We start from the raw sequence: 24,587 nt of genomic DNA on the forward strand, positions 1-24,587 counted from the left end.
ATTGTTTCTAGTTGTGAAGGCCCTCTTCTGTCCCTCTGTGCTCCCCCAGAACCTGCTGTCCCACAGCATTTGGCCACAGTATCCCCTGGTGAGGCTGTCCTCACACAGCTCTCCAGAGCTCAGGGGAGTGGACTATCCTTCCCTGAGCGCCCCAGGAGGCATCGTGGATAAAACAAGCAGAGCGTGAGCAGGATCGTCTCTGCAGGCTCGGGCCACACCCCTCCAGCGGTACCTCCCTTGCTCTGGCACCTCATTTTGCCCTCTGGTTTCGCTGACAACTGTTTATGTGTCTCTAGGAAGAACTGGAACTAGTCATCTTTTTCTTATCTGATAGGGCTGCTTTTGGAAAACATGGCCCAGCACAGGTGTCTTAGGAACAGCCCAAAAGAGGATGGTCCTTTGCGATACAGGAGTATTGCATAGAGGAGCCAGACTGCCCGGGTTCAGATCTCAGCTCTGCCACTATGAATAGCTGTGTGTCCTTGGGCAAATTACTTAACATCTCTGGGCCTCAGTTTTAAGAGGTAGCTTTCTTTTAACATATTTGTTACATGGGCAATCTGTAAATATATATAACTTCATCAACCAGGATTAGTCTCTCTTAACGTCTCAGAGTATGTCCTTGCAGACTTTTTTTTTTTTTTTTTTAACCCTAGGTGGAATCTTGCTCTGTTGCCCAGGAGAGTGCAGTGAGGCAGTTTTGACTCAGTACAACCTCTGCCTCCCAAGTTCAAACAATTCTCTTGCCTCAGCCTCCCGAGTAGCAGGGAATACAGGCACTCCCACGATGCTCAGCTAATTTTTTTTTTTTTTTTTTTTTTGAGACGGAGTTTCGCTCTTGTTACCCAGGCTGGAGTGCAGTGGCGCGACCTTGGTTCACCGCAACCTCTGCCTCCTGGGTTCAGGCAATTCTCCTGCCTCAATCTCTTGAGTAGCTAGGATTACAGGCATGCGCCACCATGCCCAGCTAATTTTTTGTATTTTTAGTAGAGACGGGGTTTCACCATGTTGACCAAGATGGTCTCGATCTCTTGACCTCATGATCCACCCGCCTCGGCCTCCCAAAGTGCTGGGATTACAGGCTTGAGCCACCGCGCCCAGCATTCAGCTAATTTTTATATTTTCAGTAGAGTCAGGGTTTCACCATGCTGCCCCGGCTGGTCTCTAACTGCTGTCCTCTAGTGATCCAGCCACCTCGGCCTCCCAAAGTGCTGGAATTACAGGTGTGAGCCACCACACCCGGCCTGTCCTTTCAGACTTTTCTGCGTGTGCATATGTGTATGTAGTTGCATGTGTACATACTCTCTTAAAAATAAAATGGGGCCAGGCGCTCACTTGAACCTGGGAGGCGGAGGTTGCAGTGAGCCATGATCATGCCACTGCACTCCTGCCTAGGCAGCAGAGCGAGGCTCATTCTCCAAATAAAATAAAATGGAATTATATTATTGTTATTATTATTATTAGTTTGAGACTGAGTCTCCCTCTGTCATGCAGGCTGGAGTGCAGTGGCATGATTTCCACTCACTGCAACCTCTGTCTCCTGGGTTCAAGCAATTCTCCTGCCTCAGCCTCCTGAGTAGCTGGGATTACAGGTGCACTCAGCCACACCTGGCTAATTTCTGTATTTTTAGTAAAGACAGGGTTTCACCGTGTTGGCCAGGCTGGCCTGGAACTCTTGACCTCAAGTTATCCACCCGCCGCGGCCCCTCAAAGTCCTGGGATTACAGGCATGAGCCACCATGCCTGGCCATAATATATTCTATTTTACAGACTGTACTGTGAGGTCTAATCAGTGTCAGGTGTTATCTTAGGCATGGCACACACCTTGTATGAAGCAGAGTCCCTGCTCTCATGGATCTGATGTTCCGTTGGAGTTAATCTTAAAGAACAAGCTAGTATGTCACGTGGCAATAAACAGCAAAGATGGAAAGTAAAGCATCATGATCAATGAGATGTTAAGAGAATATGTACACAAGCAACTGTATACACATACACACTCCTTTTCATAAGGAGACAGGAGGACAGGGACGGGCTTCTACTTCAGAGGGGACAGTTTCCCCACCTACTTCCTTTATAGCCTCTGACAATGATATTAAAGGAATATTCTTAAAAAAAAAAAAAAAATCAACCAATTAAGACTACAAAGGCTGGGTGTAGTGGCTCACGCCCATAATCCCAACACATTGGGAGGCTGAGGTGGATGGATTGCTTGAGTCCAGGAGTTCAAGACCAGTCTGGGTAACATGGCAGAACTTCATCTCTACAAAAAATACAAAAAATTAGCCATATGTAGTGGTATGTGCCTATAGTCCCAGCTACCTGGGAGGCTGAGGTGGGAAGCTCACTTCAGTCCAGGATGTAGAGGCTGCACTCCAGCCTGGGAGACAGAGCCAGACCCTGTCTCCCCCCCAACCCCTGCCAAAAAAGTTGGGGGGCACAACAAACTTTCCAAACCTAGGACACATAGGGAGGAGCGGTAACTGGATCTAAGGGGACACCTGGGCCGGCATTCACTCAAGTCTCCTTTCTTCTTTCATATGGAACTTGCTGCTTCTTTGCCCCAGCAGGAGAGTAGAGCTGAAATGTCTGGAGAGGGTGACACACCAGGTGGCCAGGCAAGGTGGCTCACTCATGGAATCCCAACACTTTGGGAGGTGGAGGTGTGCAGATCCCTTGAGTCCAGGAGTTGGAGATCAGCTTGGGCATCAAGGGGAAACCCTGTCTCTACAAAAAACACAAAAATTAGCCAGGCATGGTGGTGCTTGCCTGCAGGGTCTCACTTGAGTCCGTGTGGCAGAGGTTGCAGTGAGCCAAGATTACGCCACTGCATGCTAGCCTGGGCGAGAGTGGGACCCTGTCTCGAAAAAAAAAAAAAAAAATCACACAGAGGTGACACCAGGTCTGGAAGAAATTCACGGTACTGCTGAGAGTGGGGTCAGGGCACTGAGGTGTCGAAGGATGAGTGGATGTTTACACATTCGGCATTTTCAGTGGTGCCATGATTCCCCCACCCCCATCCAGCTGCTGCCCTTTCTCGTCCCCAGAATACTACCAGCCAGGCTTATAACTCCACATGTGCAATCGGAAGTCATCCATAGAGAATCTGCCCAGTCCGAGAAAAAAACCTACCCCTTTGGGGTTCCCTAATGCAAAAGAACAGCCTGACCACCCTAACACGAAGCTCCAGGTGACCACGCCAACACCCACAGAGCTGCCCTTCACGAGTGACTGGATAGGCAAAGGTGACCAGACTCCCAGTAAAGCCTCAGCTGGAAAAGAGAAGACAAGAGAAAGAAGGGAAGGAACAGAAACTTGGAGGAGACAGAAACTATGTGGTGAGAAGAAATTCCAAGAACTATAATTAATCTCAGAGAAATTATGCTGCTATATTGAATGTATAAGAACAAGATACTATCAATACGAAATTGTATTAAAGCTCTTAGAAATTAAAAATACAGCAGAAATGGAAATTAAAAAATAGAAGACTGGAAGATGAAGTTGTGAAGAAAACTTCCTTAAAAGTGGAGCAAAAAGACAAAGAGACGGAAATGGAGAAAAGATAGTCAGATGATGAATCCAAGAAGTTAGGTATTCAAACAGGTGTTGCAGAAAGAAAAGGCAGAGGAAATGAAGAAAGGTCTTCAAAGGAATAATTCAAGACAGTTTCTGAGGTCTGAAGAACACTATTATTGAGGTTGAAAGGACCCAGCAATTACCTAGCACAATGGATGAAAATAAACCCATTTGGAGATACATCCACACCATCAGGGCACCGGAGACAGAATAAAACAGGTCACAAAGAACTGGGCATCATGACCTCAGACTCCACAACAACAGCATTCAGATTTTCTTTCTTTTTTCTTTTTTTTTTTTTTGAGATGGAGTCTCACACTGTTGCCCCAGGCCGGAGTGCAGTGGCATCATCTCAGCTCACTGCAACCTCCACCTCCCGGGTTCAAGCGATTCTCCTGCCTCAGCATCCAAAGTAGCTGGGACTACAGGTGTGTGCCACCACCATGGCCCAGCCACCAAATTAATTTTTGTATTTTTAGTAGAGATGGAGTTTAGTAGAGGCATGAGCCACCACCCCCAGCCACCCAGCTAATTTTTGTGTTTTTAGTAGAGACGGGGTTTCACCATGTTGGCCAGGATGTTCTCAATCTCTTGACCTCATGGTCCATCTGCCTCGGCCTCCCAAAGTGCTGGGATTACAGGCATGAGCCAACGAGCCCAGCCCAGATTTTCTTATTTTTATTTTTTTGAAGCAGAATCTCACTCTGTCACCCGAGCTGGAGTGCAGTGGTGCCATCTTGGCTCACTGCAACCTCTGTCTCCTGGGTTCAAGTCATTCTCCTGCCTCAGACTCCCTAGTAGCTGGGATTACAGTTGCACACCACCACACTCAGCTAATTTTTGTATTTTTATTAGAGACCAGGTTTCGCCATGTTGGCCAAGCTAGTCTCAAACTCTTGACCTCGGGTGATCGTCCGCCTGGGTCTCTGAAAGTGCTGGGATTATAGGCATTAGCCACCGTGCCCCACCAGCATTCAGATTTTCTTTCTATCCTAAAATTATTTAACAACAACAAAAAATTTTTTTAGACAGGGTCTCACTTTGTTACCAGGTTGGAGTCCAGTGATACAATCATAGCTTACTGAAGCCTCAAACTCCCGAGTTCAAGTGATCCTCCCACCTCAGCTTCCGGAGTAGCAGCAACCAGAGGCAGGTGCCACCACATGTGGCTAATTTATTATTTTCTGTAGAGACAGGGACTTGCCATGTAGCCCAGGCTGGTCTCGAACTCCTGGGCTCAAGAGATTCTCCCGTTTCAGCCTCCCAAAGAGTTGTGATTACAGGTATGAGCTACCACGCCCAGCCACCAAATTCCTAAGTGTGACAGTAGAATAAATATATTTTCAGATGTTTCAGATCTTTGAATGTATCTTGCTTGCTCCATGTCTCTGGAAGCAGCTGGAGTTTGTGCTTTAGCTCGGTGGTTCTTGATGTGTGGTCCCTGGGCCAGCCACATCAGCATCACGTGGGAACTTCTTAGAAGTGCAAATTCTCTGGCACTACCCCAGACCTCCTCAATCAGGTGGTTTTGATGCACACTGAAGTTTTGTAAGGATTTTTGCTGATAAATGTTCTTTATTTACGTTTAACATGTTGATTAAAATGTACTTTTTCATATATATGGAAATGTAATCAACATTAATATTAGACAGATCAATGAGACAGAAAATTAACAACGATATTCAGGACTTGAACTCAGATCTGGAACAAGTAAATGTAATTAACATTTATAGAACTCTCCACTTTAAATATACAAAATATACACTCTTTTCAGTACCACATCATATCAACTTAGAAGTTTAAAAGAAATCTTGGTTGGCTCCTTGTTTGCTATTCTCTTCCCTCATTTTCTTTCATGTCTCCATTATTAAGGACAATTATAGGCATACCCATATTTAGACTGCATTCTAGCCCGGGCAATAAAGCAATACCCCCATCCTCTCTCCCTCTTCCTCTTTCTCTTTCTTCCTCTTCTTTATTCTTTAAAAAAAAAAAAAAAAAAAAGAAATGTAAGATTCATGGTTTACAAATTTGATAATTCTGTATTGTTACCAGTGGTTACAAGAGACCTTTTTAATCCTCTTATCTGGGAAACGATTTTCAAAATACAATTTGTGTTTTACCTTGAGTGGTAGAAAGTTCAGCTTTAGAAACATTGTGTTTATTTCCATTGTAATGTTATATATACAAGCTGATGCATGTATTTTTCAAAGCAAGTATACTTTAATGATTAAAAAAAAAAATACACATGTTGCAAAAAGTTCTTTGACCAAGGAAGGCATTCAAACAGTGCTCAATGTATTACAGTTGCATTTGCTGCTGCTGCTGCTGCTGCTTTTTGTTTTTTGTTTGTTTGTTTTTGTTTTGTTTTGTTTTGTTTTTGAGATGGGATCTTGCTCTGTTACCCAGGCTAGAGTGCGGTGGCACGATCATGATCACGGCTCACTGCAGCCTTGAGCTCCCAGGCTCAAGCAATCCTCCCACCACCTCAGCCTCTGGAGTAGCTGGAATTACGGGCATGTGTTATCACACCCAGCTAATTTTTTTATTTTTTGTAGAGATAGGGTTTTACCATGTTGCCTAAACTGAACTCAAACCCCTGGGCTCAGTTGATCCAAAGCGCTAGTGCTATGATTATAGGCATGAGCCACTGTGCTTGGCCCTAAAGTTGTATTGTTTCTTTTTCCTTTTTTTTTTTTTTTTTTTGAGGTGGTGTCTTGCTCTGTCACCCAGGCTGGAGTGCAATGGTGTGATCTTGGTTCATTGCAACTTCTACCTCATGAGTTCAAGCGGTTCTTCTGCCTCAACCTCCAGAGTAGCTGGGATTACAGGCACCTGCCACCACACCTAGCTAATTTTTTTGTATTTTTGTAGAGACAGGGTTTTACCATGTTGGCCAGGCTGGTCTTGAACTCCTGACCTCAGGTGATTTGCCTGCCTTGGCCTCCCAAAGTGCTGGGATTACAGGTGTGAGCCACCACGCCCTGCCCTAAAGTTGTTCTACAGTCATTTATTGTATTCACATAGCAGATTATAGTAGCAAAATTATTAATTTTTAGTATAACTTTTAAAATTTATTTTTAACTGACAAATAATTGTATATACTGATTTCTGTTTTATGCTGTGGTGGAACTTTGAATACCCATCTGCTGATCTACTTGGTAAATTATTTCAGAGAATTGAAAATATTTTCACAGTTTTCCTAATGAAAATTCTAAGAATTTAATTTATAATAATAATAATGGCACACTAAAGTTTGAGAATTATTTCTGGGGCTGGGTAGCCAGAAGATCTGGAAAGACTCATTGTTTGTTTGCCTGATGAGTTTTTTTTTTTTTTTTTTTTTTTTCTTTTTAGACAGGGTTTTTCACTCTGTCCCCCAGGCTGGAGAGCAGGGATGAGATCTCTGCTCCTCACAACCTCTGCTTCCCAGGCTCAAGGGATCCTCCCACTTCAGCCTCCTGAGTAGCTGTGACTGCAGGCATGCACCACAATGCCCAGTTAATTTTTCTGCATTTTTTTTGTGGAGGTGGGAATCTTACTATGTTGCTCAGACTCAGACTGGTCACAAACGCATGGTCTCAAGCGATCTGCCTGCCCCAGCCTCCCAAAGTGCTAGAACTATAGACGTGAGCCACTGTGCCTGGCCTGCCTGCTAAGTTTAACATATCAAGAGAAGATTTATGTAAACAGGGAAGTGGTTTTGGGGATGAATTAGTGACATGCTTATAGAAAATTAAACAAGTGGCTGGGTACAGTGGCTTATGCCTATGATCCCAGCATTTTGGGAGGCTGAGGGAGGCAGATCACTTGAGGTCAGGAGTTCAAGACCAGGCTGGCCAACGTGGCGAAACCCCATCTCTACTAAAAATATAAAAATCAGCAGGGTGTGATAATGGCCACCTGTAATCCCAGCTACTCAGGTTATTGAGGCATGAGAATCACTGGAACCCAGGAGGTGGAGATTGCAGTAAGCCAAGATCGTGCCAGTATACTCCAGCCTAGGAAATAGAGCAAGACTCAGTTTCAAAAAAGAAAGAGAGAGAGAGAGAGAAAATTAAACAAGTAAAAATGTAATTACTTATTTCATACACCAAAAATTATACTGAAAAGAAAAGATAATCACAGTAAATTTGGCAGCGAGCAACATTTACATCATCTTTGTAGCATCAATGTTGAACACTGATTTATCTAAAATTGTGGTAAAGTTGTACTGCGAGGTTGAGTGTTAGCATCTGTGTACAGGTGTGTGTTCGTGCCTATGTGTACATTTGGTGGAGGGCTGGTAAAAGAGGTAAATCCTTCTCTTCCTTAATGAAAAGTCAGTAAGTAATATTATAAGTGAAAAGTCAAGTAGGAACAAGATATAAAAATATAATTTCGAGGCCAGGCGCAGTGGCTCACATAATCTCAGCATTTTGGGAGGCCGAGGTGGGTGGATCATGAGGTCAAGAGATAGAGATCATCCTGGCCAACATGGTGAAACCCTGTTTCTACTAAAAAGACAAAAATTAGCAGGGCGTGGTAGCGTGTGCCTGTAATCCCAGCTACTCGGGAGGCTGAGGAGAATTGCTTGAACCCAGGAGGTGGAAGCTGTGGTGAGCTGAATTTATGCCACTGTACTCCAGCCTGGTGTCAGAGCAAGACTCCATGTCAATAAAGAAAAATAAATATGTATATATACACACACATACACACACACACGCACACACATAGATACACACGCATGTGTATATACACACACACATATATATAAATAATTTAGACTTCTGGAAGTATATAACCTAAGAGGTGGCCAGAAGAGTTCAAAGTGGTCCCTTTGAAGGAGCTGGAAATTGGGAGCAGGGAGGAACAGAAAATTGTTTTTGAAAACAAGCTTCATTTGACTCTTTGACATAAGTGCAAGTATAATTTAAATTTAAAAAAAAAAAAAACACAAAAAGACACAATATTAAAAATCATGACAGGGAACTCTGTAAGGAGTGTTGGAGGTGCTCTTAATATACTGTGGACATTTTCCAGGGATAGGTTTTGGAGGGTTTACAGTTATCCCAGGCTGTCTGTTGAGAATGCCAGCAGGAGGGTGGGACTGGGGAGTTGGTCAGTTCTCTGGCCACCAGGAAACGCTCTGGGCAGGGGCGTTGCCTGGTATCGTTCATCCTCAGCAGGTGGTGCCGTCAGTCCACTTGCCAGACAGCATGGGGCAGGGGGAGCCTGGCAAGGCCACTGGGCCTCATCTGCTGACCTGCAGTGGGCAGATGGGGCTGCTGCTGTGGGGCCCAGCCCTGAGCACCACACAGGGCTGTGGGCCCTTGGGGGCCACTCCAGGCCCTGTGCCTTAGTTTCCTCATATATAAAGTACAATCATAATACTACACATTCATGTTGGTCATGAGGAGTAAATGAGTTCATAGGCGTGGTAGGTTAGAATCGTGTGAAGTGCTGAGGTTCCAAAAGGTATTGACACCTTTAAAATATTTCCTACTAAAAAAAATTCCAATCCTGCAGAAAAGTTGTGAGAATAGAACACAGAACTCCCTTATAAAAGCACTTCACCTTACATTTGCTGCATTTGCTTTTTCTCCCCCCACATATACATAGAATAATGATAATGATGGATATAAACAAGGGTAAAATGATCAATTTCAGGAAATTTCCCATTTGTATGAGAGTCCTGTGACACAGAGTCCATTATTAAGTTGTCCCACTCGCTTTAGCGCAGGCGCTCCCTGGATCCCAACCCTGGAACGAATCCAACCCCTTTAGGCCCACCTCTTCAATGTCCCTTCATCTGGAGCAATTCCTCAGCCTTTCTTTGTCTTTTCTAACTCGGACGTTTTTGTAGTGTTATAAAGCCACTTGTTTTGTTGAATGCCCATGGATTTTGGTTTGCTGATATTCCTCGTGACTGGACTCAGGTTATGCGTTTTTGGCCAGAATTCCACGTGATCCGGAGGCACATGATGTCAGTATGCCTGGCAGGGGTGACGGTGACTCCCATGGCCTGGTTGAGGCAGTAGCCAGTAGCCTCTTGCTCCTACAAAGCAACTCGTGTTCCCTCTGTAATTAATAAGTAATCTATGGGTGATATTTTTGAGACTATGCATGTGTATCCTGTTTCCCAACATGTTTTCACCTGATGGGATTGTTTACTGAGCGTTGACTCTTGACCAAACTCCTCCTGAAGTTCAGCTGCAGGTCAGCATCTCCATGGGCATGGAGGTAAATACCAGGGTTGGTGTTTTTGGCTGCCAGAGTAAACTTAGCATTGGGAAATATATTGATTTTTATCAAGGAGGTTTTGCTCTTTCTGGGTTTTAAGTCTAAAAGGCCAGATTCCTTTATTCATTTGTTTAATAAGTATTTATTGAGTGCTTACCCTGTGCCAGGCACTATTCTAGGTGCTGGGGACAAAGTTTTTTTGTTTTTGTTTTGTTTTGTTTTTTAACCAGACCAAATCCCTGTTGTGGAAGCTGCATACTAGTCGAGGAGTCAGACGGTCAATCCACATGCTGCTGTGGGAGAGCGAGAAGCGAAGAGGAAGCAGGCCAGTGGAGGAGACAGGGCTGTAAGGTTAAGGCTGCTGTTTTACCAGGGCTGACCGAGCCCAAGGAGCCAGCCTCAGAGCAGAGGCCTGCATGAAGGAGGCTCGCCTCTGCCCATTTCCCAGTGTGATACTGGATGACTCTTTTGAGTCCCAACCCACCCTCTTCACTGATGTATGAAAGTGGGGTTAAAACCACCTATGACCTCAGACCAAATGGGTTTTGCAATGTATGAGTGAGTATGACGACCTCATGGTGGTAAAATGTCCCTGGATGAAGCAAGGACCAGTGTGGCTCCTCAGGTAGGCGACTGTCTGGCAGTGGGAACAGCCAGTGCCGGCCCAGAGAGGAGCCGGTGGCTGACACGAGTTAATGGGTCAGGGAGGAGCCAGGATGGCTGGAGCAGAGGCCCCAGGTGGGAGAGAGGGCCAGGGCGAGGTGACCAGCAGCCTTGTGGACCACAGCAGGAAGCATGTGAGCTGTGGAGCAGGGGACGGTTTAAGGGTGGCAGCCCTCACCTCAGTGAGACCCTGACTGGGGCTTCTGGTGGTGATCTGAGGGAAGTCGGGTCTCTAGGGAAAGTGGGGAGCTCAGAGAGTGCTGCAATGGGGTTCCCATTGCACAGGAAAGGCAGGAGGATGGCAGGAAGTGAGCGGTTGGAAAATAAGTGCCTCCTGGGTGCTCTTGCTGCTGAGGGGCAGTGGGAGGGGCCGGCTCGGTCAGACGCTGGTTTCCCTGCGCCCTGGATGGCTGGGCGGGTCTCACACAGGCCTTGGCAGACCAGGGCATGCTCACAGGCCCAGTGGCTTTCTGATCTGGAGCAGCCAGGAGCCCCAGGCTGGGAGCCCGGCTAAGTGACCCTGCCCACAGAGCCAGGCCACTCTCCAGCACCCACTCTGCCTCTGTGCCCCGCCCATCTCACCCCCACTCTCAGGGAGCTCTACTGCCCAACCCAGGCAACTGAGGTAACAGTGGAGAGAATTAAACTAGGCTTAATTTGTGGAGAGCTCTTCTCTGTGTGAGGCACTTCCTGAATCTTTCCTTCTACTGACTCATTTAATTCTCCCAACACCTGGAAGATAGGTGCTGTTATTACCCCAGATTGTAGAGGTCAGGAGACTGAAGCTACGTGGTCAGTCCCTTGCCTGAGGTTACACAGAACTCATGCAGAGCCAGGACTTGCACCCAGGCTGACTGGATCCAAAATCTCTGTTCTCATCCACCAGGCTCCCCAGCAGTTGTAGGGATTTCTCTCAGGTCCACTGCAAGGGTCAAGGTGGTGCCATTCAATCGACTTCAAGCAGTCTCCTGCCTCTTGAGACCTTGGTGTGCCTGACCACTGGCCTCTGGCCTGTGACCCTGAGCTGTAAGAGAACAGAGTGAGAAGCAAGGAACAGTTTTTGCTACTCCACAGAGGGTTGTGAGGAGGCTTTTGTGCCTCCTTTTCAAGGTCAGGTCCAGGGATTCCCAGGATTGGGTGACATTTATTTAGCACCTCTGGTGATCTAGGTGACATGTTTTATTTAATGTGAACAACTCTGTGAGGCAGATTTGATGGAGCACCCTTTAACAGGTGAGGAAGCCAAGGCTCTAAGACGTTAAGTGCCATGCCCCAGGGTACACAGCCAGTATGGAGAGTCATGTGGCCAGCCCAGGGCCAGCGCCCATGTTTTCCCACTGTGCTGCTGTGCCTCCCGGAGCTGATGGACTGAGATGTTTGATGGGACAGAAGTCATGTGCCTGGTATGTCATCTTTGTACATCCCCAATGGGCTTTGGAAGTACAACTGGAGCCATTAGGCAGCCTGTGGTGTCCAGAGCGCTGGCTTTAGGGTAAGAAGGCCTCCGTTCCAGGTTCACCTCTGCTGCATTTCACAGTGTGATACTGGATGACTCTTCTTGTCCCAGCTCACCCTCGTCACTGATGTATGAAAATGAGGTTAAAACCACCTGTGACCTCAGACCAAATGTGAAAATCTAGGTTGGTAGTTCTTAGCTGGGTTTTGTGATGCATGAGTGTGAGGACTTCATGGTGGTAAAATATCCCTACTGGGTTTTAGCTCTCTCTTGGGTTTCCCTAGGACAGCCTATCTAAACCTCAGATAAGAAAGTCAGAGGGGAATCATGGGTCTTTTGAGAAAGAGCCAAACTGATTTTGAAATACCGTTTTCTTTCCCTACCCCTAAGATCTATGTTTAAACACTATGTGTAAATGTTGGAGTAATGACAATGATTGTACCAAATGGTATTAAAAATAAGGGAAAGGGTTTAACTAAAACCAGGTGGTGTTGGACCCGGATGCTAGCCTAGAGTCTATTTAGGAAAACTGCAAGATGTCCTTCTAGTTAAAACTGTGGTTGTCACCTGGGGACAGTTTTTCCTTCCAGGAAAATTTGGCAATGTCTGGAGACATTTTGGGTTGTCGCAACTTGGGGAGAGTGCTACTAACATCCCAACAGAGGCCAGGGATGCAGCTGAACATCCTTCAATGCATAGGACAGCCCCCGCAACAGAGAATTATCCAGGCCAAAATGTCAGTGGTGCTGAGGTTGAGAAACCCTGGATTAAATATCACGGCACTTATGTGTTTACTATGTGCCAGACATTGTTCTAAGAACTTCACAGGTAATTGACTTGCTTAATCCTCTCAGTCTTATGACACAAGAGCTTTTACTATCCTCATTTGGCAGATGAGGAAGTAGGGGCACCGAGAGGTTAAACAACTGAACCATGCTCTGGGTGAGACCAAGGTCCCATTCATAGTAAGGAGCAGGCAGAGCCAGGACTTGACCTCAGACAGTCTGGCTCCAGAGTCTGTGCCTGTAACCACTGCACTGCTGCACTGCCTGTTGTTAAGGAGACTACTGGGCTTTAAAACACATTTTCAACTTTGGGTCCAGAAAGCCACATACCTAGAAATTTGGCATGCAAGAAGCGTTAGGGACCTCTCATTCCTGTGCCTGGAAGATGAAGCAGGAAGAGCTGGGTTTCGCCTGATGAGGGGCCCAGTGACCCACAAGTGAGAACCTTGTATTTTCCAGGTTCCAAGTGTGGCTCCGCTCATGAATGCAGTGGTGTGAGGCACCCTGTGGGAGTGGATCTGGGGTGCAGAGAACCTCTTGGATTTTGGCTTCCCTCAGGGAATCAAAGCCAGGGCGGGAGTTCTCTCCTTACCATGGTGCCTGTGGCATAGAGAGTGGGCATTGCTTCCCCATCACGGACTGTGCTGTGTCGTTGCAGATGTAAAGACGACCGTGGTTTACCCCGCCACAGAGAAACACCTGCAGAAGTACCTGCGCCAGGACCTGCGTCTGATCCGAGAGACGGGAGATGACTACAGGAACATTACTTTACCCCACCTGGAGTCCCAGAGCCTCAGCATCCAGGTGACTGGCCATGTGTCTGAGGCGCAAAGCGCCACTCCCGTGGCTGGTGTCTCCTCTTACAAGTGTCTATTGGAGTTTTATTAGGGGCCAGGCACTGTGCTAGGTGAGGGCGTGGGGGTATAGTAGAGAGTATGGCGAACAGAATCCCCGCCTCGTGAGGTTTACATCCGTGCACAGTCATACAATGTATGACTTTACATAGGTATCTTAGGATCTGTATGCTCTGTGAGATGATGAGTGCTGTGGAGAGAAATGGACAGGGTAAGTGGGACCAAAAGGGTTGCTGTTTTATATGGCATGGTCAGAGAAGGCTGGTGGTGAAGGAACCAATGCTGATCTTGGTCCCACCTGATGTGCTTGGGCATGTCATGGAGGCTTTCTGAGGACCTCAAAGCAATCCAGTCCATTGGAAGAATGTGTGTCTGCTCTGCAGTAGCCCTGATCCAGCCTCAGGATGACTGTGCCCTTGCTTCGGGTCCATGAATGGGTAAAAGACTGATGTTGAGTTAGTCCCACCCAGTCCAGACTCTTATTCCTGGTTTCACTTGTGGCAAACGGGCCTGCAGAAGCTGAGGCTTGGAGTAAAAAGCTCTTCCCTCACCCACTCCCCTTTGCATTTGTCAAACAGAAGGCAGGACCCCATTGGCCCTAGGAGGTTGGTGCAGGGCCTCCATTCACAAGCTGGCAGTGTCTGGCCAGGCCAAATTAAAGGCCATTTAGCTCTGAGATCCTGACTCCTCCCTGGGCCTAGGCTCAGCGCCAACTGGAGCCTCTGCCTGAAACTGGGCCCATGTGAGTACTCAGAGTTAAATATGATTGATGCTTATTGATGAGTCAGTTTCTTGCCCACTCACTGACTCTCACACTGTTCCTTCTCTTTATCACTCACTGTTGTTCTCTTTGAGCATTTCTCACTTACTCTCCCCAAGATTCAGGTCACTGTGGTGAGGGTGTTGTGATGTGGGGAACTCACAGCTACTCCTCCCTGGCCCAGAATAAGGCAGGGTGTGCTGTGTGTGGGCACTGCAAGGTGAATTGCGCTTGAGAAGAGTGAGGAATGTGGGCTGGCAGGGCCTGCAGGAGCAGCATTTCTTTGGGAGGCTGTGTGCCCCCAGCCCTCTTCCCCAGCCTGGTTCAGCCGTGGTCTCCCTGGGCAGCAGTTTGCCTGGGGTGCATGCAGCTCAAGCTGGCTTTTTTTGTTGTTGGTGGTGGTGGTGGTTTTTAAAGACTCTGCACTTGTTATGTTTTTCAAGCGGAAAGGAACTATGTCTCCACCTTCTTAGAGTTTCTGCTGCTCAGGATCCTAGGGGAATCTCCTGGAACAGTTGTTCTGTTGTGCTTGTTGTGCAAACTTGAGATCCAAGTAAGGAAGCCCTGATATGGTTGGTGTAAGTAGCTGGGATTACAGGCGCATGCCACGATGCCTGGCTAATTTTTTGTCTTTTTAGTAGAGATATGGTTTTGCCATGTTGCCCAGGCTGGCCTCGAACTCCTCAGCTCAGGGAATCCACCTGCCTCAGCCTCCCAAAGTGCTAGGATTACAGGTGTGAGCCACCACACCCAGGTGTGCATCTTCCTTATTATATACCATTATGCAGTTCCACTCAGAGAAGGGCACAGTGAAAACTCCACTACTCTTCCAACTCCTGACTGACAGGTGCGTTCATGTATTCCTTCTTGGCTATTTCTAGTTGACAAGCACTCAGCTTAACTGGCAACAGTCATTATGTTTACTGGGCACCGACCGTGGACCTGGTCCTATGCCACGCTCTGGAGGGTCACCAAGATGATGAAACCTAGACAGTGTTCTCACAGTCTAGCAGGGAAAATAGACTTGTAGACAGGCAATTGTGACAATGGGATAAGCACTCTGGTGCCTAGACGAGCTACCGTGGTAATGCAGAGGGACAGTGACCAGCTCAGACAGTTGGGGCTTCACAGGGACAGGATCCTCCTGTTGGGTCTTGCAGGACAAATAGAAGTTTACCAGGTGCACAAGGGGAGGGAGAGCAAGTCCAGAGGCTCACGGAGCTGGAATCATCTGATGCTGTGGGGGAGCCGCAAGGAGTTTGGTGTGACTGAGGCTTGGGCTGCTGGAGGGTCAGAGGAGACAGCACTGAGATGGTAGGCAGGGGCCAGGCGGAGGCACATGGACTTGGTCAGGGAGGCCCAGAGTTCCTGAATCTTGCTTATCATCAGGATTGCCTGGGGATTCTTATAAATACCCAGCATGGAGCACTATTCCATATCTGCTGAATCTCACTCTTCAGGGAGTGAAGCTGGGAAATGTTCATTAAAAAAAAATGTATATTTCTCTATGATATTTCTTTTCTTTTTTTTTTTTTTTTTGAGACGGAGTTTCGCTCTTGTTACCCAGGCTGGAGTGCAATGGCGCAATCTCGGCTCACCGCAACCTCCGCCTCCTGGGTTCAGGCAATTCTCCTGCCTCAGCCTCCTGAGTGGCTGGGATTACAGGCACACGCCACCATGTCCAGCTAATTTTTTGTATTTTTAGTAGAGACGGGGTTTCACCATGTTGACCAGTATGGTCTCAATCTCTTGACCTCGTGATCCACCCGCCTCGGCCTCCCAAAGTGCTGGGATTACAGGCTTGAGCCACCGCGCCCGGCTTCTCTATGATATTTCTACCATCAGATGTGAGGACAGTTGCCATAGGCAGTGAGGGTGCCTGAAATGGTTTTAAGCATGTGGGTGATATGGTCTGATTTGCAGATTAGTTGGTGGAGTGGGGGTGAACATAGAACAGGAAGACTGGAAAAACCAGTATGGGTCTGAACCAAGGAAGGGGCAGTGGGAAAGGACTCTGGAGCAGTTTAAGAGGTAGGTCTTCACACGGCTGGATGGGGCTTCGCAACTGGTTGACAGGGAGAGGGGAGGGAAAAGCTTGGGTGATCAGTAGATAGAAGGATAATTCATGACCCAGTATAGGGGACAGAGACAGAAGAGCAGGTTTGCATGGAAGACAGTTTGGAATTTATTGAGCACTTCCTATGCATAGTACCAAGAACTTCTCTAAGTATTTATGTGCATCACACCTCATTTATGTATTTATTTACTTATTTATTTTTGAAATGGAGTTTCACTCTTGTCCAAGCTGGACTGCCATCGTGCGATCTTGACTCACTGAAACCTTCTCCCAGGTTCAAATGATTCTCCTGCCCCCCTCCCAAGTAGCTGGGATTACAGGCACCCGCCACTACATTGGGCTAATTTTTTGCATTTTTAGTAGAGACACGGTTTCACCATGTTGGCTAGGCTGGTCTCGAACTCCTAACCTCAAATGATCTGCCCTCCTCGGCCTCCCCAAGTGCTGGGATTACAGGTGTGAGCCACCGCACCCGGCCTCACATCTCATTTATTCTTCACAGCAGCCCTTTTGGAGACAGGTCTCAAAGCCAGGCAGTCTGGTCTCAGCATCTATGCCCTAAACCAGAGATACTATCTGGCTCTTTACATGTGAGGTAGTTATGACTTCCCAGTGAAAACTGTAGTGGGATGTCTGGATCTGTAGCCTTTGAGATTATCTAGTTACAAATGTCTATTTGTGAGTCACCCAGCTAGACTTCAACCTCAGCCTGGTATCTGGATTCTTAGTCTGTCATCTTAGAATGACGTGACATTGTTTTTAATTTCAGAGCCCCGGTTTCCTTGTCTGAAGAATGTAACTAATGGCCCCTCCCTCCTGGGTGTTGTGGACATTGAGAGGGGCTATGTATCATGTGCCTGCTATTATTTCCAGCAGAGAATGGTGCCAGGATGGTAGCCACCATTCTCTACTCCAGGTAACGGTTCAGAGGAACAGGCAGGGAAGTGTGCAGAGCTAAGACACCTGGGACACGTGACCAGGCCATGAATGGCTGGAGGGGAAGTGCAAGGCAGCAGGCAGAAGCAGAGAGCAGGAGGTGATGAGGAAGGAGCAGGATGTCTCATGGGAGGTCAAAGTGGGAGAGAGGGTACGGAGGGAGCCGCCGGTGTCACCTACTGGAAAGAAGTCCAGCCAGGTGGGTTGCAGAATGGTGATGGCATCACCCACTGCCCACCAGTTTATCAGCAGGGCTAGCCAAGTCTCTTGGGCATACTTTCAGATGGTGACACTCCCCATTACATAGCCCTCTGTGTTTGTGTGAATTTCGTTCTTTCAGTTTCATCCCTTTCTTTTCTGAGCCTCTGGCCTTGAGACTTCCTGCAGGTGGAGCTCCCTGCCACTCTCTCAGAGGCCTCTCCCAGGAGGCAGGATGTACCCTGGCCCAGGCCGCAGGCTCAGGAGCCAGACTCTCAGGGTTGGAAATGGCTGACCCAGCATGAACCTCCTTGCACTTGCATTCTCCTCACCTGCAAAATGCGGACAATGTCCAGGTGCAGTGTCTCATGCCTGTAATTCCAACACTTTGGGAGGCCAAGGCGGGCAGGTCACTTGAGGTCAGAAGTTCGAGACCAGCCTGGCCAACATGGCAAAAACCCCATCTCTACTAAAAATACAAAAATTGGCCGGGTGTGGTGGCACGTACCTATAATCCCAGCTACTCAGGAGGCCAAGGCAGGAGAATCGCTTGAACCTGCGAGGCGGAGCTTGCAGTGAGCTGAGATTGCGCCACTGCACTCCAGCCTGGGCAACAGAGCAAGACTCCGTCTGAAATAAAAAAGTGGGGGCAATGATAGCAACCATCTCTTAGGGTTGCCTTGACACTGAGAGCAGTGCCAGGCAGAGTGCAGCTGCTCCCACGGTCGTCAGTCCTTCCTGCAGTCACTCGTCCCCAGCCTCGCTTCTATTTCCTCTCTCACCACCTCCTTTGCTGTCACCGCCTTTCCCTCTTTTCCTGTCCCCAGTCGGGCTCGTAGCCTCGGGCATATCATCCCACCACGTTTGCCACTCACTGGGGCCTCCCTTATGCTGGCTGTGCTGGGCGCTTTCATGTGCATGTTCTCTCTGAAAACATTCCCCACCCTTAGGTAGGTATCATCAGCCCCATTTTACAAAGGAGGCATCAGTCGCTTACCCAGTGACAGCTGGGAGATGAAACCAGGTCTCTTTGGGCTCAGAACCTGCTCACGTTCTCTCTCATAACAGTTGGAGGTAGACACCCCTTTTCTGTGAGTCAGGGATGGGCTCTGGGGAGGCCTGCTTATGGGTACGCTGGGGCTCTCTGTAGGGCATGCCATCTCCCTCCCTCCCTTTTTTTCTGCTGGCTTTTTCCTCTGGCAGCACATTCCCAGGAGCTTTCAGGTCAGAGAGGAAACACTTCTGTGCATGTGCTGGTCAGGGCCAGAGCTGCCTGAGGAAGTGGCTACCGGGTGTCCTCCAAACCCCTCCCAGGAAGGGGCCCCATTCAACTTCTGGGAAACAGCCTGTGTTTTGTTGTGAATGGACCACATTGTGACCGGCCTGTGGGTCTTGTCACAGGTTTGGGGCCCTCTGAGCTGAAATGCCTCCCGCAGGTAGGGAGTCGCAGGAGACCCCAAGGCCCAGCTGCCCTCTGCTCCCTCCACGTCCATCCCAGCTGAGAAGCGAGGGTGCAAAGCGGTGTGTTCAGCCCTCCAGGCTCAAGGTGTGAGGCTGTGCAGACCCTAAGCCAGTCCCCGTGCCCCTGGCCTTTGGTGATGCTACCCGTCCAGCACTTCTGGGAGTGGAAAGAGGACTGTGGTTGCCTGGTAGTGTCGGGTCGCTGGCCTCCCCATCCCACTTTGTGTCTGTGGCTTCTTCTCCCACGTCAGTGAGCTGGGAGACTGTTCTGACCGTGAGGAGGAAGGGGCAGTAGTGTGTCCTCAGCCATTCCCCTCTCTGGCTTCCCGGCAGGTTTCTCCCTTGGATGTAGATCACAGTTCACTGTCCTATATAAGTTCATGTCTACAAAGGGCCTGAGAGCTGGGAGGAAGTAGAGAAGAGCTGGGGGTACCGGGGTTTGAGGTTTGTAAGCCCAGGGGCCTTCTCAGCCAACCTCCTGCAGCCTCCTGACCTCAGGCAGGCCTCCAGGACTGTCTCTGTAAAGTGATGTCCTGGGGTCCACACAGGCCTGGGAAGGGTCTTCTGCAGGCTACTGACAGCAGCTGATCCAAGGGTGACCCAAGGGTCAGGAGCCCTGGGTAGCCCCGAAAGGTTGTGGTGAGGTCGCTGCCTCCATGTCTCCACATAGCTTTCATTTCTGCTTTGCCATGCGGGGCCTGTGTCAGCGGAGACTGCGGATATACTGGCATCTGCACCAGCTCCAGGCGGGTGGAGGTGCTGAGCTCACCGCTGATGAGAATCCCAGCATGGCAAGAAACCCACACGCATGGGCTTCTAGAGGCAAAGGCTCTCACTGCCCTGGTGGGAAGCCAGCCCTTCCATAAAAGGAAACCTCAGTGCCCTCAGCCTCCTACCTCTCTTTGCCCCATAGTCCTGAATAGAGTGAAATAGGATCTGTGGAGGCAGCTCTTCCCCTGAGTCCTGTGGGCAGTGGAGGGGGTCACTGCTATAGAGGGCAGACGCAGCTGGGGCCGGTGAGACCGCCATACAGCATGTGCACTCTGCTAACCAGGAAGAGCCTGGCCCTGTCTGAGCTACAGAGACCCTTGTGATGACTCATGGCTGAGTGCCAGCTGGGGTGGGAAAGGGGGAAATCCCTTCTGGACCCCTAAGAACAGATGCTTGGGGACAGGGCAGCCTGGATGTAGATCCTCTGAGCTTAGTGGCCTTTTATGGTTGAGTCCTGTCTCCTGCAGAGGGCACGGGGTGTACCTAGCGCAGTGTGGGGTATCTCTCAAGGGGTTATGAGTGGAGTGGGTTTTGTGAACCATCTCTCTCCCCATCATTTCAGTGGGTGTATAACATTCTCGACAAGAAGGCTGAAGCGGACCGGATTGTTTTTGAGAACCCAGATCCCTCTGATGGGTTTGTCCTCATCCCTGACCTCAAGTGGAACCAACAGCAGGTAAAGGTTTCTGGCTGGAATGCCCTGGTCTCTGGCCACCCTGCTCCAAGTGCTGGTCCTTCTGATTGCCCTCTTTCTCATGCTGGCCTGTCTCTAAGCAGATTATAATTAACCAGCAAGGGTTGGCCTGAGCTTTCTGTGGGGACCGGGTGCATACCTGTGATACGTAAGTGCTTTTGCTTTCATGGGTCGGCTTAAAGCCCTTTCTGGCTCTCCTCCCACCCAGAGGTAACACAGGATGATGTTTGCGCCCATGACTACATAGGCCATTCCTTACCAGCCAAGTGGTCTGGGCAGCCACCTGTGCTTCCAGCTGCACCTGGAGCCCTCAGGTGGGGTGTTTACATTTTCTCCGTTCTTGACACCAGCAGATCCAGGCAGGCCCCTGTTCTGAAGCACTGGCAGGCAGGAACCATGGTGACCAACCCAAGGCATCTCCTCCTCAGCCCGAGCTGTGGAGTAGCTTAGTCCAGACTTCTACTCAGCTCCTCGGTCCCATGCCCTGGCTTCCAGGCACCTCTGCTTCTCCCATCCTCCTAAGGAGCAAGTTTGGGAGGATCCATCCTCCCTCACAGGTATCCCTTTCGAGTTCCCTGTGGCCTTCCTGTCTCTCCCAGACCAGCCCACCGCCAGAGTTATCACCTATCACCACCTCTTTTATACCCTGAGAGTATCAGAAACTTTTTTTTTTTTTTTTTTTTTTTGAGACGGAGTTTCTCTCTTGTTACCCAGGCTGGAGTGCAATGGCGCAATCTCGGCTCACCACAACCTCCGCCTCCTGGGTTCAGGCAATTCTCCTGCCTCAGCCTCCTGAGTAGCTGGGATTACAGGCACGCGCCACCATGCCCAGCTAATTTTTTTTTTTTTTTTTTGTATCTTTAGTAGAGACGAGGTTTCACTATGTTGACCAGGATGGTCTCGATCTCTTGATCTCGTGATCCACCCGCCTTGGCCTCCCAAAGTGCTGGTATTACAGGCTTGAGCCACCGCGCCCGGCCGAGTATCAGAAACTTTTATTGACAGTGTCAGCAATAGGCAGAGCCACTGTGTTGCAGAGAGTGCTGTTCATACCACAGTCTGGAACTGGGCCGTACTCAGCCTGCAACAGGAGAGAGGTGGCCGGGCGCAGTGGCTCACGCCTGTAATCCCAGCACTTTGGGAGGCCGAGGCAGGTGGATCACCTGAGGTCGGGAGTTCAAGACCAGCCTGACCAACATGGAGAAACCACTTCTCTACTAAAAATACAAAATTAGCCAGGTGTGGTGGTGCATGCCTGTAATCCCAGCTACTCAGGAGGCCAAGGCAGGAGAATCGCTTGAACCTGGGAGGTGGAGGTTGCAGTGAGCTGAGATTGCACCATTGCACTCCAGGCTGGGCAACAAGAGTGAAACTTCATCTCAAAAAAACAAAAAAATAGGAGAGGGGCCTGAATAAGCCAAGGCAGGCAGGCAGGCTTGGGCGCTGGGAACAGACACACCTCCCCTCTCCTCCACTTTCACCTGCGGCATACTCCAGGCTCAGATGGGCCATTCTGCTCTCGATGGGCCCGTCTGGTTTCTGCATCCCTCACAGGGTGGAGAGACTCTCGTAGAGAAGGTGCCTTGTGGTGGACCCCGTCTGTCCCTCCGAGGACTCGCCCCCTCTGCCTCCTCAGTTGTGGCTGCCCATGAGGCCTTCAGTTTTGACTCGGGGTAAAGAGATGGGAGTTTGGCTCAGAGTTACACAGCCATGTGAGCATCACTTGTCTCTTGACAGGAGGCTTGTGGGAATTCCCAAATGTGGCCCAAGGGGTGGAAGAGAATTTGAAGGGAATTTCCAAAGTTGCAGCATTGATCGATGATGTCCTAGAGCCAAGTAAGTTCAAAGAAGAGGGCTTTCCTCATGTGGGCTGCTGTAGTGAGAGGCTAAGGGGTCACCCGCATCCCCTCTCCTCTTCCCTGCAGCTTCTCTCTGCCTGTGCCACCTTCAGGCCTTGAGGGAGGGAGCCAGGACGGGCTCTGTAGGCGTTTGAAGAGATAGGACCTGAAGGCCTACTGACTCAGGCTGAGTGGTGGCTCTGCAAACCCCCATCTGTCCCCTGGGGCTGCCCTGCATCTGGAAATCCGGGGTCAAAGCCTGGGTCATAGGAAGTGGGGCCCACCACTAATGAGAATCCCAGCAGGGCTGTGGAGGCGTAGGGTAGGAGGACCTTCTGCCACACGAGACTCTTGCAGACTGAAGAGCCTGCCAGGGGATCGCAGTCTTCAGGCCTTGGAAGGACAACAAAAGATAGACTTGTCCATCTCTATCCCCGAAGCTCCGAATGCATTTGAGCCCATGGCAGAGAACAGAAATCCGCTGTCCTTCTGACTCAGTGCTGGCAGGCTGTGCTGCACCTGCCAGTGGAACCTCCCTCCCTCTGTCACCTTTAAGACAGGAAAGGCTTTAGGAGCTGCACTCTGGCTGCCAGCCACAGGGCTGGAATTACTTGTCCTCAAGGGTCATGAAAGGGCAAGCTTAAATGTCAGGCTTTGCTTCATAGTGATGCAGGTGTGGTCCTTTTTAACCTTCGCTTAATCCTTTTTTTTTTTTGAAATCAAGTCTCACTCTGTTGCCCAGGCTGGAGTGCAGTGGCATGATCTCAGCTCACTGCAACCTCCGCCTCCCGGGTTCAAGTGATTCTCACGCCTCAGCAACCTGAATAGCTGGGACTACAAGGCATGAGCCTCTGCGCCCAGCTTTAATTCTTACTTGACTTTTGATGATGACATATTTTACTGTGTCAGATCTTTGACTCGTGACAGCACTGAATTTGATAGCTCTCTTGGAATTAGGCAATGCATCCAGCAGAAAGGCAGGCCATGTCTGGGCTTCTGTTCTTTGTCTTTGGGCCAGGGAAGGGCTGGGGATAGGGAGACACCCTGGTGTTTGCTTTCAGGATCTTTCCTAATCACCTTGAATCTCCTCCTGCCACTGGTCCTGGAAGTTACTGTCTCCAAACTGATGGCCCTGAATTCAAGAGATTATTCATTTTTTCATCCATTCAACAAATATTTATCAGGTGTCTGTTTGCTAGAGATGGTGCCTCTTTAGGAGGTTATAACATCCCATCTTCTGTTCTCTTAGTCACCTGTGTGTTCTTTTATTTTCTTGTAGGTTTAGTTCATACATGTGGCAAAAATGCACACAGAACAGAGGATGTGCAGTGAAAGTATGTTCCCTCACCCCACAGTCCTTCCTTTCCCTTCCCTAAAACCACTGTCGTTGCTATTTCTTTGTCTCTGGTAACCTTTCTGTACTGGGTTTATAAACATATGTACATGTGTATATAGATACACACACATTTTCAGTTCATATGATTTAAGTTCTTTGATCTAAAGTTCTCAGACCAGGGAATTCTTCCTTTGAGTCACCCTAGAGGTTAAAAGATGGCTCTCCAATGCTCCAGCAATTCTCTTTCTTCCTGCCAGGAAACTATTAGTTTGATTTTACGGTCTTGACTTGTAAAAAGAGACTGATGGTGTCTATCTGTCTTCCCAGAGTGACGGATGGGCCACCTTCTGGGGCGCCAGCCTGAGGCCCTCTCTTGCCCCTGGTCTAGCTTTTTTCAGATCACTTCTCTGAGCCAGGAGGCCCTTTGGCTGCCAGCAGGAAATTTTGGGTCATGTCTAATGAATGGATTATTTTCCCTCCCTTATGCAGCCTGTAAACTGACACCTAACACCACGGTCTGACACCCAGCACCAGGCTCCATGCCCCATTCTATGCCAGTGGAGAGAGAGTTGCAAGTTAGTGTCATGTTTGTGATTTGTTAGCAGACATCACCCAAAACAAATGTTACTATTATTTGGGAGTCCCATGACAATGACACATAGAACAGCTGAAAACACACACACTCAGACATTCATGAGCATATGCGCCTGCACGCACACACACACTTTTAAAACCCAAGTTCAAGCACTTTTGTTTCTGGGCTTCTCTTTGGATTCTTAAGTCCAAAGTGAGAGAGTACATTTCTTGGGCACAGACCATGAGAGAGTACACAGGAGCAAATTGAGGCCCGGTGCATGCAGCTCAGCTACACGTGGGAGCTTCCTGTGGGCTCATCTGCAGAAAGTCTGAGGCAGAGAACCCAGATTCCTAGAACTCTGGCAGGAAAAATGTTCATGGCATATA

The 24,587-nt window shown here is 48.8% G+C and overlaps 1 protein-coding gene across 1 annotated transcript in view; it reads left to right on the top strand.

The window, feature by feature from the left end:
• The window catches only part of DCPS (decapping enzyme, scavenger), a 50,389-nt gene that overhangs the window by 21,686 nt on the left and 4,116 nt on the right, over nt 1–24,587 (top strand). The window contains exons 3-4 of the mRNA XM_039470531.2: nt 13,358–13,503; nt 20,319–20,432. Of these exons, the coding sequence (XP_039326465.1) occupies nt 13,358–13,503; nt 20,319–20,432 (260 nt within the window). The remainder of the gene's footprint in view (nt 1–13,357; nt 13,504–20,318; nt 20,433–24,587) is intronic.

This window comes from Saimiri boliviensis, chromosome 6, assembly GCF_048565385.1.
Source record: "Saimiri boliviensis isolate mSaiBol1 chromosome 6, mSaiBol1.pri, whole genome shotgun sequence".
Classification (NCBI taxonomy): Eukaryota; Metazoa; Chordata; class Mammalia; order Primates; family Cebidae; genus Saimiri; species Saimiri boliviensis.